Raw genomic sequence first — 16,453 nt, forward strand, 5'->3', positions numbered from 1 at the left:
AATAGCAACATTGAAGCTATTAAATAATAACCTATGCTGTCTGTGTGCAACATACTGGTCAGAATGGGGATTCAAAGAGTGTGCAGGGGGTGGAATTGGTTTAATTGCATTTGCATAGCAAAAGTTTTCCATTGATGGACTGAAGACTGTCCTCCTATCCTGTGATTCTCTGATTGATAAACCCCAGAAATGATTACTGACTGAAAGCACTTTGAAGTATTTACATGACAAACAACCCAATCCAACCCAACAACATTATTGGAATACCCCATCATGACTGAAACAGTTGCCTTCACCTTCACTCAAGAAATTAGGGATGGACAATAAATGCTGGTCTTGTCAGTGACACCTGAATATCAGAAATTCATAAAAATTATGTCCACTTTAAAACAATCTCCCTGGGGTCCACGGACCACTCAGTTAATAGCAGAGGTCCATTGCATAAAAAGGTTGGGAACCTCTGATCTAAACTGTGTTGGTACTTATTTTTAAATGTCCAACAGATAGGTGAATCTGACTGGCTACAAAGTCATCATTTTGTGGAAGTGGAAGGTACTGATGGATGGGAGGGATTATACATGGATGAAAGAGAAGAAATTATAAAAGTTCTGTAACCCTACTTTTTTGTGCTGGAGAACTGGAGAATTGTAAATATCGGAAATATTGTTCAAAAAAAAATCATGAAAATCTATGAAAAGTTCAAGAAACTGCTTTAGTATGTTAAAGGGTGAGGGACCTAAGAGACCAAAAGAACTTAGAACCAACTAAGTGTCCCTACCAAATAGCTAGCATGGGAACAATAGTCTAAATATCATCCTTTTGTTTTATGTAAGTTATGGCATCCTTGTTTCTCATGCCTCCTTCTAAGTATATTGCAAAATAAATAGATTGCTACTTTTGCACTGATAATACAAGTCCCAGAACGAGCACAAAAATTGGCCATATCTAAAGTATACTGCACAACAAAATAGGTTGTATCAGAAGGTTTCTTGATGATGGGGTGTACATAATCAAGGTGTCATGTATAGTTTATAAGTAAGCTTTCTACGATTGCACAGTTTTATTGTGAAGGTGACCTGAGCACAGAGACTCCAAATGAGAAACAGGTCTTTCTGGCCACCAACCTAACAGAAATCATGGCACAGATTTTCAGTTCATCTCTGAATATAATTTTAATATTATAAGTTCACAACATAGTAGAACTATGTAGAGGAAGAGAAATGGAAATTGGGTGTGTTCTATTCAAGTAGCCTATCTGTAACACTAGTTTTATATGAGAGTTGTTGGTTGAAAGCTTCCCTCTGCTGTGGGCCAATAGTAGAATTGACGGGGATGTAGGGAAAACAGATACAAGAAAAAGTAGTGGGGCCATGTGTTCACTCATGTGTTGGCATAGATTGAAAGGGCTGAATAGCCTCCTCCTTTCTCATAAGAAAATACGTAAGTATGAACAGTACTGTGCAGATTGGTCGGCACATATATATAGCTAGGGTGCCTAAAACTTCTGCATTTTATGTATTGCACTGTACTGCCACTGCCCAAAAAAAAATTTCATGACATATGTGAGTGACGATAAACCTGATTCTGATATAGATCTCTACTGTGGAATGAGAGCTGGGAAATGGGGACGGGTGGGGAGGGGGAATAGGAAGCACCAGGGAGATAATCTGTAATGATCAAGAAACCAACTGTTTGGAATCAAATGAGCTTGCCTGGTGTATCATGGCTGGGTGTGTCTGCACATGCCCCACTTTCCACCCCGGCACCTTCTCTGTCACCTGTCCCACACACTCCTCTTGTGGTGCCCCACTCTCATCATTCCCAGCTACATATATGTACCTAAGATCTTTGCATAGCACTGTATAATATAAGACCATAAGACATAGGAGCAGAATTAGGCCATCTGGCCCATCGAATCTGCTCTGCCGTTCAACCGTGGCTGATCCTTTTTCCTATCTCCTCCTCAACCCTATTTCCCAGCCTTCTCCCTGTAACCTTTGATGCCATGTCCAATCAAGAACCTATCAATCTCTGCCTTAAATACACCCAATGACCTGGCCTCCACAGCTGCATGTGGCAACAAATTCCACAAATTAACCACCCTCTGGCTAAAGAAATTTCTCTGCATCTCTGTTTTGAAAGGGCGCCCTTCTATCCTAAGGCTGTGCCCGTGGACACATACATCAAAACAGCAGCAGCAGCTTCAAATGAAAAATCAACAGCAAAGTAGCTCAAGGATCTTCTAAGGTTAAAAAAAAATTCATAGGTTCATTTAGTATCAAAGCATGTATCCATATACTACTGTGAAATTTATCTTTTCCTGATAGCCACAAAACACAGAAGGAACATGAAAGTCACTTAGAGAGGAATATCAAACCCCATTCCCCCCCCCCCGCACAACAAAGAATGACATCCCGATCATTAACCTCCACTCTCCGAGCACAAAATGGAACAGGAGCATCGACCCCCAAAATGCAATCCTTCCCCCGCATAAAAAAACTAATAGAACACAACAGAGCATCAACCCATAAACACCCTCCCCTCGCATAACAAACGGAAAAGGAATGGGTAATAAAATATCTTCTGTTGGATGATAAGTTTTCTTGTTGATCTTGGTTTGCAATGGGGAGTCCTGATCGCCAAACGGTTTTCATCTGTAACATTCTGTTAATCTGTGAAACTTAATAAGCAGTACAATTACTTTGCTCTTCCCAGTTGGCGCCTCCTTTCTAAAGGGACTGTGCTTCTAGTGTTTCCCTTCGGGAAACATGTTATCAGCCACTTGCCTTGTACAGAGCTGGACTGTTGACCGGCTTACGAACCAGGCATCCCAAGTGGTGGTCTAAAAGGATCCAGTTGCACAGAAGCTTCATTTTGCAGTGACCTTTGCATTACAGGAAGAACCAGGAAGTCTTTAAAGTTGTCCGTAAATACGTCTGATCCTGACTTCATGACTCAGTCATTGATGCTGCTGTGAAGCAGAGACGCCAAACAGAAATTCCCCAGACCACATACAGATGGAAATGTTCATGACAGTGAACATTTTCAGTGAACATGTTCCTTAAGGTCTCATTACAGCTCAAAATTGTACATTTCCCTAACTAATTCATCCAGCACTGTGGAAAAAGTCAGAGACACCCTCCTCGCCATTTAATCAAATCAAACGACTGCATGTTGCACACGTAACTCAAGACAGTTGCTTAGAAATGTTGTTTTCACAAGCTGTATGATACAAGATTGAATAAGAAAAAGCTTTTCGACACAATTGTTACACCAGTCATGTACTTTTGAAATTATTGACCTTCCACGATCAAATCTGCAGAGCAGGCAGAGTGAGGAAAGGTGCATCAAACACTCTTTTGGACGTAGTTCTTGGAAAATCATGCCATTGCATACAAAGCTCATCAATTATCTGGGATCAAACAAGGAGGATGTCATAAACAGAGACTAGAAGGCTTATTTGCCAGGTAGGTAAGTTACCTGGACCAGAGGATTGCACGCCAGGGTTCTGAAATAAATAGCTGAAGAGATTGTGGATGCATTAGTAATGATCTTTCAAGAATCACTAGGTTTTGGAATGGTTCCCGGGGACTGGAATATCACAAATGTCACTCCACTTTGAAGAAGGGAGGAAGGGAGAAGCAAAGAAATTACAGGCCAGTTAGCCTGATTTCAGTGGTTGGGAAGATGTTGGAGTCCATTATTAAGGGCAAGTTTTTGCGATATTTGGGGGTCACATGATAAAATAGGCCAGAGTCAGTGTGGTTTCCTTACGGGGAGATCTTGCCTAACAAAACTGTTGGAATTGTTTGAGGAAATAACAGGTAGAATAGACAAAGGAGAGTCAGTGAATGTTGGTTACTTGGATTTTCAGAAAGCCTTTAACAAGGTGCCGCACAAGAGGCTGCGAAACAAGATAACACCCCATGGTATTACAGGAAAGGTGCTAAAATGGTTAGAAAATTGGCTGACTGGCAGGAGGCAAAGCGAGGGAATAAATTGAGCCTTTTCTTGTTAGCTGCATAAGACTCATAATGTTCTGTAGGGGTCAGTGTCGGGACTGCTTCTTTTCCTGAATATGTCAATAATTTGGATGACAGCATTGATGGCTTTGTGTCCAAGTTTGCAAATGATACGACGATAGGCAGGGGAGCAGGTAGTGCTGAGGAAGAATGGAGTCTGCAGAAGGACTTAGACAGATTGGGATAATGGCAAAGAAGTGGCAGGTAGAATATTGTGTAGGGAAGTTTATGGTCATGCACCCTGGTAGAAGGAATAAAGGCACGGACTATTTTCTGAACAGGGAGACAATTCAAAAATCAGAACTGCAAATGTACTTGGGAGTCCTTGCGCAGGATTCCCTAAAGTCAACTGGCAGGTTGAGTTGGTGATAAAGAAGACAAATGAAATGTTAGCATTCATTCAATTTAAGAAATTCCCTGAAAGAGCTACATTCATTTCCCCTGATCTGCCCTTACAGTTGAATTGCTTTATATTAGCCTTTTAATTTAGAATTGCAAATACCTGGAGCTCAATCCTCAGCAGTACAAATCATATATCTAAATACTCTGCAGCAACACAGAAATGTTCTTGACCAGAAAATATAGCAAAGTAATTATGCATTCTTATTTTCAATTCTAATCATTATGAAGTTATCACAGAATTGCAACCCGTGCCACATTCTAGTGCGGTCAGAAGTAGGAGGATTGGACAGTTTAACATGTGGCTAATGAGATAGAAACATAGAAACGTAGAAAACCTACAGCACAATACAGGCCCTTCGGCCCACAAAGTTGTGCCGAACATGTCCCTACCTTAGAAATTACTAGATTTACCTATAGTCCTTTATTTTTCTAAGCTCCATGTACCTATCCAAAAGTCTCTTAAAAGACCCTATCGTATCCACCTCCACCCCGGTTGCCGGCAGCCCATTCCACACACTCACCACTCTCTGAGTAAAAAATTACCCCTGACATCACCTCTGTACCTACTCCCCAGCACTTTAAACCTGTGTCCTCTTGTGGCAACCATTTCAGCCCTGGGAAAAAGCCTTTGACTACCCACACGATCAATGCCTCTCATCATCTTACACACCTCTCATCCTCCGTCACTCCAAGGAGAAAAGGCCAAGTTCACTCAACCTGTTTTCATAAGGCATGCTCCCCAATCCAGGCAACATCCTTGTAAATCTCTTCTGCACCCTTTCTATGGCTTCCACATCCTTCTTGTAGTCAGGCGACCAGAACTGAACACAGTACTCCAAGTGGGGTCTGACCAGGGTCCTATATAGCTGCAACATTACCTCTCGGCTCCTAAATTCAATTCCATGATTAATGAAGACCAATATTCCGTATACCTTCTTAACTACAGCGTCAAACTGCACAGCTGCCTTGAGCGTCCTATGGACTCAGACCCCAAGATCCTTCTGATCCTCCACACTGCCAAGGGCTACCATTACTACTATATTCTGCCATCATTTTTGACCTACCAAAATGAACCACTTCACACTTATCTGGGTTGAACTCCATCTGCCACTTCTCAGCCCAGTTTTGCATCCTATCAATGTCCCGCTGTAACCTCTGACAGCCCTCCAGACTATCCACAACACCTCCAACCTTTGTGTCATCACCACATTATCCACAACACCTCCAACCTTTGTGTCAGATGGTGCAGGAGGGAGGGCTTCAGATTTTTGGATCATTTGGCTCTTCTACAGAGGCGAAACCTGTACAGAAGAGACGGTTTGCACCTGAACTGGATGGGGACTAATATCTTAGCGGGAGGGTTTGCTAGTGCTGCACTGGATGGGGTGGGGAGAGCTTTAAACTAGAGATGCAGAGGGATGAGTACCAGAGCACCACACCAGATAGTGGAGTGGTTGTGGAGAAAGATGTTGTTCAGCTGACATACAGTCAGGAATTGAAAGGTTGATCATGGTGGAACTAATGTTCTGAGTTGTGTATATTTCAATGTGAGGAGTATTGTACGAAAGGCAGATGAGCTCAAGGCATGGATCAGCGTGTAGAATGATGACATTGTAGCCATTATTGAGACTTGGTTGCAGATAGGCAGGACAGGCAGCTCAGTGTTTTGGGGTTCTGTTTTAGGCATGATAAAGTAGAAGGGATTAAAAAGGGGAGGGGTGGCAGTATCAGCCAGGTTAAATGTCATGGCGGTGCAGACAGGAGAGCTCATCTAGGAGACTTTATGAGTCGAAATGATGAATAAGAAAAATTAATGGGATTATGTTATAGAGCACCCAACATACCACAGGATTTAGAGGTGCAAATTTGTGGAGAGATCACAGGTTATTACAAGAAACATAAGGTTGTGATAGTAGATGATTTCAACTTTCCACATATTAACTGGGACTCTCAAACTGTAAAAGGGCTGGACGGGAAAGAGTTTGTCGCATCTGTTCAGAATAGTTTCCATAATTAGTACAGAGAAGACTCAACTAGAGAGAGTGTGATACTAGATATCCTAATAGAGAATGAGACAGGGAAGGTGACAGATGTTTGTGTAGAAGAATTTGCTTTCAGTGATCATAATGACATTAGTTTCAAGGTAATTATGGAAAAGGAGAGGTCTGATCCTCAGGTTGAGATTCTGAATTGGACAATGGCCAATTTTGATGGTATCAGAAAGAATCTGGTAAGTGTAGATTTGGACAGGCTGGTTTCTGGCAAAGGTCCCACATGGAAAGTTGGTCAAGAAGGTTCAGATGCTTGACATTCAAGATGAGGTAGTAGACTGGATTAGACATTGGCTTTGCAGGAGAAGCCATGGAGTGGTATAAGATGATTGCTTCCCTGACCAGAGGCCTGTGACTAGAGGAATGTCAGAAGGATCGGTGCCCATCACTGTTTGTCACCTATATCAGTGGTCTGGATAATAATGTGATAAAATGGATCAGCAAGTTTGCAGATGACATCAATAATGGGGGTGTAGTGGACAGCAAAGAGGACTATCAAAGCTTTCAGTGGGATGAGCTGGAAAAATTGGCTGAAAAATGACAGCTGGAAATTAGTGCAGACAAGTGTGAGGTGTTGCACTTTGCGAGGACAAACCAGGGTAGGTCTTACACGGTAGGGCACTGAGGAGCATGGAAGAACAGAGGGATCTGGGAATACAGATTCATAATTCTTTGAAAGTGGCACTACTGATAGGGTTATAAAGAAAACTTTTAGCACTTCATAAATCAATGTACTGAGTACAGGAGTTGAGATATTATGTTGAAGTTGTATGTTAGTGAGGCATAATTTGGAGTATTGTGCCCCCCAATTTTGGTCACCTATGTGCAGAAAAGAAGTAAATAAGATTGAAAGAGTGCGGAGAAAATTTAGAAGGAAGTTGCTGGGACTTGTGGATGTGAGCTGTAGGGAAAGGTTGAATAGATTTGGGCATCATTTCCTAGAAAGTAGAAGACTGAGGGGATATTTGATAGAAGTATACAAAATTATGAGTGGCATAGATAGGCTAAATGTAAGTAGGTTTTTTCCTCTGAGGTTGGGTGACGCTAAGCGTGAAAGGTGAAATGTTTAAGGGGAAAGTCTTCACTCAGAGGGTGGTGAGTGTGGAACGAGTTGCCAGCCAAGTGGAGGATGTGGATTTGATTTCAACGTTCATGAGAAATTTGGATAGACCATAAGACCCTCAGACAAAGGAGCAGAAGTCAGCCATTTGGCCCATCGAGTCTGCTCCGCCATTTTATCATGAGCTGATCCATCCTCCCATTTAGTCCCACTTCCCCGCCTTCTCACCATAACCTTTGATGCCCTGGCTACTCAGATACCTATCAATCTCTGCCTTATATACTCCCAATGACTTGGCCTCTACTGCTGCCCGTGGCAACAAATTCCATAGATTCACCACCCTCTGACTAAAAAAATTTCTTCGCATTTCTGTTCTGAATGGGCGCCCTTCAATCCTTAGGTCATGCCCTCTCGTACTAGACTCCCCCATCATGGGAAACAACTTTGCCATATCCACTCTGTCCATGCCTTTCAACATTCAAAATGTTTCTATGAGGTCTCCCCTCATTCTTCTAAACTCCAAGGAATACAGTCCAAGAGCGGACAAACGTTCCTCATATGTTAACCCTCTCATTCCCGGAATCATTCTAGTGAATCTTCTCTGTAACGTCTCCAACACCAGCACATCCTTTCTTAAATAAGTAGACAAAAACTGCCCACAGTACTCCAAGTGAGGTCTCACCAGCGCCTTATAGAGCCTCAACATCACATCCCTGCTCCTATACTCTATTCCTCTAGAAATGAATGCCAACATTGCATTCACCTTCTTCACTACCGATTCAACCTGGAGGTTAACCTTAAGGGTATCCCGTACGAGGACTCCCAAGTCCCATTGCATCTCAGAACTTTGAATTTTTTCCCCATTTAAATAACTGTCTGCCTGTTTACTTCTTCTGCCAAAGTGCATAACCATACACTTTCCAACACTGTATTTCATTTACCACTTCTTTGCCCATTCTTCCAATCTATCCAAGTCTCTCTGCAGACTCTCTGTTTCCTCAGCACTACCGGCCCCTCCACCTATCTTGGTATCATCAGCAAACTTAGCCACAAAGCCGTCTATTCCATAATCCAAATCGTTGATGTACAATGTAAAAAGAAGCGGCCCCAACATGGACCCCTGTGGAACACCGCTGGTAACTGGCCAGCAAACGAGAATGGGATCCCTTTATTCCCACTCTCTGTTTCCTGCCAATCAGCCAACGCTCTATCCACGTATGTAACTTTCCCATAATTCCATGGGTTCTTATCTTGTTTAGCAGCCTCATGTGCAGCATCTTGTCAAAGGCCTTCTGAAAATCCAAATACACAACATCCACTGCATCTCCCTTGGCTAGCCTACTTGTAATTTCCTCAAAAAATTGCAATAGGTTTATAAGACAGGATTTTCCTTTAAGGAAACCATGCTGAGTTCTGCCTACCTTGTCATATGCCTCCAGGTACTCCGTAACCTCATCCTTGACAATCGACTCCAACAACTTCCCAACCACTGATGTCAAGCTAACAGGTCTATAATTTCCTTTTTGCTTCCTTGCCCCCTTCTTAAATAGCAGAGTGACATTTGTAATCTTCCAGTCCTCTGGAGCCATGCCAGAATCTATTGACTTTTGAAAGATCATTGCTAATGCCTCCGCAATCTCCACAGCTACTTCCTTCAGAACATGAGGGTGCATTCCATCTGGTCCAGGAGATTTATCTACCTTTAGGCTATTCAGCTTCCAGAGTACTTTCTCTGTCGTAATTGTGACTGCGCACACTTCTCTTCTCTGTCACCCTTGAGTGTCCGGTATACTGCTAATGCCTTCCTCGGTGAAGACTGATCTACCTACTTATCTAGGTACATAGATAAGAGGGGTATGGAGGGAAATGTGCCTGGTGCAGGTTGATGGAATGAGATAGATTCATGGTTTGGCATGGACTAGATGCCCTGTAGGGCCTCCTTCTGTGCTGTAGTGTTTATGACTTTATTGCTGAGCTTTCGAATGTGAAAATTATTTGAGGAATTAATTCTGCTTACCAGTGTCATATGCAAGATGAAAGGTAAAAATATTTGATAATGGAATTGAACAACCATGACATTTTAATGTAGGGACATCAGACTGAGCTAATAGTTAGCACACATCACTAATGAGCTTTTCAATAAATAATAACCCCTCCTGGAAAATGCCAATTATGTCACAATTTATAGCATCATCAAAATGGAGCTTGCTAATGCATTCCTCAGATTCATGGACTAGTACTCCATAATTCTGAATTTTGTAAAAAAGATTAAGTAAACGTATAAAAAACAGACTAAAAGGCTTCTGAATGGTCATAAAACTCAACTACTGTATTTCATTAATATCTTTTAGGGAAAGAAATATATAGCCATCTCGGGTCTTGCCAAATGTGATTTACGAGTGTGAACTTCCCTATTCATTGAAATATAAACCTAGCAGGTCACTGTAACTTCATTATTTCCCTATTACTCAAGACTCTATAGTTATGAAAGAAGGTTCATTCAGACTTAGAACTACAAAACCAGATGACACAGAACTATAATGCCAACAAATACAAGTGGAGTACACACAGAATGCCAGAGAAACTCAGCAGGTCAGGCAGCATCTATGGACAAGAATAAACAGTCAATGTTTTTGGGCCAATACCCTTCATCAGGATTGAGAAGGAAGGAAAAAGATGTCACAATAAAAAGGTGGGGGGAGGAGAAGGAGGAGAAACTAGAAGGTGATAGGTGAAGCCATTTGGGTGCAGGCGAGGTAGAAGCTGGGAAGTGACAGGTGGAAAAGGGAAAGGGTGGAGAGGGATCAGTTGATAGGACAGGAGAGTGAAGCACAAGAGAAAGGGAAGGAGGAGGGCGCACCAGGGGGAGGTGATAGGTAGGTGAGGAGAAGAGCTAAGGGGCCAGACTGGGGAATAAAAGAAGAGGGAAGGAGGAGGGAAAAGCAAGTGTGAGTTTATCTAATGTTGTTTGAAGAGAATTCTACAGTAAAAGTCAGAGTGTAACTTTAAATGTGAATGTAGAAGCAAATTCTTAACTCACTGTAAATAAAATAGCTGTTTTGAATATAGTTACTGATTTAAAGGCATCTGAGAATTGTAAGGTTCAGTTCAGGAGAAAAGTACCTCGCGATGATCAAAAAGGGTACAGACTAAATATTCACTCAAGTCAGAGAGAAAATGAAAAGAAATGAAAAATTTGTATTTCAGTAGAAAATTTGAAATAATAGTTATTATTACAACCTACTCTACAATCCAAAAGCTTGGTGTTGTGTTAAAACATGTAAATCATAACATTTGCAGTTATATACATTTGGATCTGGACCTGAATGACGTTCCCTTCAGCTACTCCTTTGGGACCAGCCTTATTAACTTCAAATGGTAAATCTCCCTCAGTCATGCATTTTCAGAGGTGCCATCTATTTGATGAGGTGTTAAAAAATGCCTTGATGAAATGTTTAATAAGGTTTAAATAATCCTGAAATAAGGCACATTGAAATTCCAGTTTAGATTATGTGGCAAAGATTAGGAGTTGAACTATCATTTTTAAGAACTAAAGGCCTAATAAGTAAAAAGATGTTAATGAGATAATCAAAGTCACACAGGAGAACTTTGCCAATATTGTAATCACACAATTATGAGAGATATGCATTTGCAAGATCTGAAATTTCATGGGAATCTATATCATTTTTCCTTGGTTTATGCTAATCCACACAAAAAAGAAAAAAAATGTTTGGTCATAAAAATGAAATTTAACCCTCTGACCTTTTACATCTATATTATGTAAAAGGCTTTGCTTTCAGTTCCAAAAACATCACCCAAGGGAAAATGACAAGCAAAAGAATTTTGAATGTATTAGAAAATACATCATTTCTCATTGAAAGATTTAATTGTTTTGTTTTCTGTTTTGCTTAATGGATCAATAATCCTCTCTGTTCTTCTTAAATCACAAATCTCTTGTGATGTTAAGATAAAGAAACTTAACCAGCTGATTATCACTAGAACTGATAAAACAAATATGGTGCCAAAATATTACACAAAAATGCAATGAAGAAGTATGACTAAGTGTTCACTGAGTTTATTCAGGGATATTATTCTGATATATATGAGTTAATTTTCAAGATATGTTGTTCTATAAGGGTACATAGAGAGTATCATGCTACTGGTGAAGTGAAAGATTATGTCCCTTTATAGCTATAAGATGCCAAGGTTCTGAATTATTGAATTGAATATTAGAATCAGATGCACATTTGATCAGATAGTTTTTCATTCTGTTTAACTGTTAAGAATAGAAAATCTAATTATTTTATAAGGACATGTTAAGGGCACATTTGGAGTGAATTTTCAATGGGATTCTCCAACTAATTGTGAGAACAAGAGCAAGATACTCATAGAAACATTACAAAATACCATTAATGCAGTGTTTCCATAACTATTCCAAGTATAAGTATAAAGTATTCAGGCAAAATTTAGAAGTCCCACAGAAATTCAACACTCCATCAATTCTAGTGTTTTCAGAATCTTTTTCAACAAATTTTATAAATTGTATAATGATTAATATATTTGACACAGGGTCAGAAACCTCAAGAATTAAGCTTTCCTTTTGTAAAAATCTCTTCCAGAGGTTTATGTTAATGTGTCTGTAATTAAGTGTGATATAGAAAGAAAAATGCCGAAAAAGAAAAACTGTTCTATGATTTTGACACTTCATAGTGCACAGAATCGGAACAAATTAGAGGAACAAGTTATGAGAAAATGACATTATAATCAGTTTTATTTGTTTTGACTTATTATTGCAATGTGGTACTGCAATGCTTCAGCACACAAGGTTACACAGCATAGCATTCTTATGATCTATCACAGTGTTATACATCTGAACCTGATTGAATTCTAGGAAGTCACGCAAATTAAACACATGTGATTCTGTTGAGTCCTTTGCTGCCATACCAGGCCTAATAAGGAAATTATGTGAAAGAGGGAAGGGAAGGAGTAGCTGAATTATACATTAAACCGATTGAGTGAAATCTTACCTTTTCTGCATCTTGCTCAAAGAGCCGAAGTTGAAAGCATTGATCTAACTTCAGTTTTCTGACATGCCACATCTGATGTAGGTGTTGTCTAGTTGAGTGTAGCTTATCCAAAAGACTGGTGATCTTTGGCACAACACTTTGAAAGTCTGCACTGCCAGATATACAATTTTTTCCAGAAAAGCCATCACTGCACCTTATACATTGCAGCAACCTTTGCCCCTCATGGTCCAGTTCCTCCACAGGGGCTTTGATGACCTTCTTCTTCAGTTGTGTATGCTCATCAATTAACTTTCGTGAACCTTCAACATCCAGGGGGAACTCCTTCCGAGCCAACATCTCCTGCAGGTCTTCTAATCTGGACAACAGATGCACAGCACTGCTGATGAACTCTTCCAGGGCCAATCGAAGCTCAATCCATTCATCATGATTATAATCCAGTGTGCCATCGAACTCTTCCGTCAGTTGGGAAGGATCTACTAATTTAGAAAGTCCTTCCACAGATACCATACTTGTCTGAAATACAACATTTCAATGCAACATGATAAACATCAGGAATGATGTTGAAAGCACTGCACAATTGCCCGCCACCCTCCCCCCCACCTGAATAAAATGTTCTCCGGAATGATATGGAACAAACACAGTTCTTATACAGCTCATGTAATCCATTTTAGATAAAACCACCACATAATTACAGAGTATTTGGCCTGATGTTCATAAAAGCATGCCATATGTTGTAATATGATCAAACCTCAATCTCCAGCTAGGCTCACGTTCAGCTGGGCATCTCTCTAGAGAGGGGCTTTTTTGTTTGAGGTAACCTGCACATCACCACACAGTTCTCAGAACTGTAGCAATTTTTATAAATTGCTGGAGGCTGTGAGTCAAATCCACAGAGCTCCCAGATGAGTACTTATCGAATGGTGTTTGTGTTTTCCTGCATGCTTAGACCATGTGGCAGGTTTGTCTACATTAGAACAAGGGACATACATATTTTTATTTAGTGTGCATCTGCATACTTAAACTAGAATCTCGTAAAATGCTCTGGCAATATGGCCCAAATTTTTAAAATTCCTGGCCATTTAAAATCCCACTAACTTACTTTATTCAGAAGCAAGTAAGAGCATGGTTCTAATTCAGGAAAACCAAATAAAAATTGATGTTGGGTCTCTCTCACAGTTAGTGTTTCATTTAAACCATGTACAGTTATTGGAGTCCCTTTAAATGAACTCAGGTCTTTCTGTCTAAAATTCTCTTTCCCTTTATAACGTCTGATATGATCTGATCCTACCTAGACTTTAACCAGGGATTTCTAGCATTAACATAAATTTATCGGTAAATTTATGCTTCTAGTTCGGTATTGTATTTGAGTCATAGAAAAGTACACTAAAAGCAAGCCCCTTTGGCCCATCTAGTCTGTGCTGAACCATTTAAACTACCTCGTCCCATTGACCTGCACCTGGACCAGTGCCCTCCATAACCCCTCCCATCCACATACCTATCCAAACTGCTCTTAAGCGTTGAGATCAAAATTGCATCCATCACTTGCACTGTCAGTTCATTCCACACTCTCACCACCCTCTGAATAAAAAAGTTTTTCCTCTTGTTCACCTTTCAGTGTTTACCCATGACCTCAACCAACCGCAGTGGAAACCTCAGTTTCTTTTTATCTGGTACATTGTTTAAACGTTGTAAAGATCCCATTCCTACTACTGTATTTCTAAATGCCTTTCAGCTTTTATTTTGAAGCCCATTTTCGCCCCTGTCCTGCCTTAGTGGTTTAATTATTCTCTAGTTTTCATTGCAGTCATCTTTTTACAATGCTAACTGCAAAAATAAACTGTAACACAAGAAACCACGAATAATGAACTGCTTTGTCATACAATTATTGAGGGATCTAATGTTGAATATAATGCTTACCTCAAATATAAATTTTGAGCTTCCAAAGTTGGTCTTTTGCTTCTGCCAAAAGTTGTCTGGCTTGATAATTAGTGCAACATGGATATCAGCAGGGAAAGACTCTTGGAGAGTTTTAAGTAAAGGTTTGATCAGATCCCACTTGGAACCCCGCATATCGATGATAACAGTGAATCCTCTCTTACACACATCTTCACTGTTGGAATATGAAAAAGGTGTTACTGAAATGAATACATAGTTAGGTATTCACCTGATTTCAAGTACATGAATTATCCCAATTTTAAACTTGTATCTACAAGTGACATAAGTTACATGTTTTGACAGCATAACTACAATATAAACAGAATAATGCATGCTTATAGGCTGCCTCAGCAAAGTCTCAACTAAGTTTCTGCAGTCGAATAAGAGTACGAGTTTTAATGGTGGAAGGAGTGGTGTGGGTTGGTGTTGAGGAGGGTATGGTGGGATGGAGAGATTGTGGGACAGGGAGCTTTTCAGGTTCAGAGAATGTAAAGGAATGTGATCGTGATAAGAGATATCACAAGTCTATCTATGACTCCACAAGCATGAATCAATAAGAATGTGTTCCTTTTTCAGTCCCACTGTTGATAGCTAATCATCTCCTCAGATTTGTACAGGAACTTTGAACAGGAGGAGAAATATTATGGTACAGTTTGTTGTGACTCATGTGGAAATAAGCAACGGAGGTAAGATTAAGGAAGAGATTGTTCCGAAGGAGTATAATCATCTAGTCCAAATTGTGCAGCAGAAATGCAAAGGTAATAATCTCTGAACTGCTCTTTCAGCTATGTGAAATTGTGACTGATGAGTGGGAAGGGATCATGGGAATTAAGGCCCCGTGAGCTAGAAGGAAGCACAGGGAATGGAGCTTCAATGAGTGTGAATGGAATCAGAATTAGGTTTAATATTACTGGCATAGGTTTAATATTACTGAAATTTGTTGTTTTGCGGCAGCAGTACATTGCAATAGATAATAATAAAAACAATAAAAATTAAATTAAGTAAGCAGTGTGAAAAGGGAGGGAAAATACTGAGGTAGTCGTTCATGGGTTCTTTGTACATTTACAAATCTGATTGCAGAGGGGAAGAAGCTGATCCTGAAACATTGAGTGTGTGTCGTCAGGCTCCTGTACCTCCTCCTTGATGGTAGCAATGTTGTGGATGATGAGGTGCTTGTAAGTTGTCATTCTGAGGCATTTTGAAGTTGCCCTTGATGCTGGGGAGACTAGTGGCCATGATGGAGCTGGTGGAGTTCTCAACTTTCTGCAGCTTTTTCCAATCCTGTGCAGTGGCCCCTCCAACTAGTTAGAAAGCTCTCCATGGTACAACTATAGAAACTTGCAAGTGCAACTTCCAAGTCTCCTCAAACTCCAAATGAAATATAACCACTGTCATGCCTTCTTTGTAATTGCAAGAATATGTTGGGCCCAGGACAGATCCTCGGAGATATTGACATCCTGGAATTTGAAACTGCTCACCCTTTCCATTTCTGATCCCTTGATGAGGACTGGTGTGTGTTCCTATATGGAGCATTGAAACCGTAGTCCCAGTGAATGGGAAGGGAGTGTGTAAAACATTACCTGGTCAACCAGATGCAATACAGTTGGAATTTATGAAATATTGGATACAGATTACCAGAATTTTAATATAAGTATAATTTATCAATTATAAAAGCAGCCCAATCAGAGAATTACACAGAACTTAAATAAGTTTTCAGTAGCTAAAACAGATTTTAAAGAATTTGATTATTAGGCCATTAGTTAGTGAATGATATTGAGTTTGTTTCCTGTACTTTATTGGTTTGTTATGTGTACTGCAACATCAGACTACTGATGAACTGAACAAAAGAGCACGCTGCACTCAACAGTGAATCTCTAGATGCAAAGAACACCTAATGACAGGGTTGCGGAATGATATTTGCTTGGGATTATTATTATAATCAGAGAGAACGTACCA

The 16,453-nt window shown here is 40.2% G+C and overlaps 1 protein-coding gene across 1 annotated transcript in view; it reads right to left on the reverse strand.

Moving 5' to 3' along the window:
* The window catches only part of kalrna (kalirin RhoGEF kinase a), a 734,185-nt gene that overhangs the window by 431,859 nt on the left and 285,873 nt on the right, over positions 1 to 16,453 (reverse strand). The window contains exons 4-5 of the mRNA XM_072261937.1: positions 14,480 to 14,672; positions 12,563 to 13,075 (exon numbers count right to left, since the gene is read on the reverse strand). Of these exons, the coding sequence (XP_072118038.1) occupies positions 12,563 to 13,075; positions 14,480 to 14,672 (706 nt within the window). The remainder of the gene's footprint in view (positions 1 to 12,562; positions 13,076 to 14,479; positions 14,673 to 16,453) is intronic.

Source organism: Mobula birostris, chromosome 6, assembly GCF_030028105.1.
Source record: "Mobula birostris isolate sMobBir1 chromosome 6, sMobBir1.hap1, whole genome shotgun sequence".
NCBI lineage: Eukaryota > Metazoa > Chordata > Chondrichthyes > Myliobatiformes > Myliobatidae > Mobula > Mobula birostris.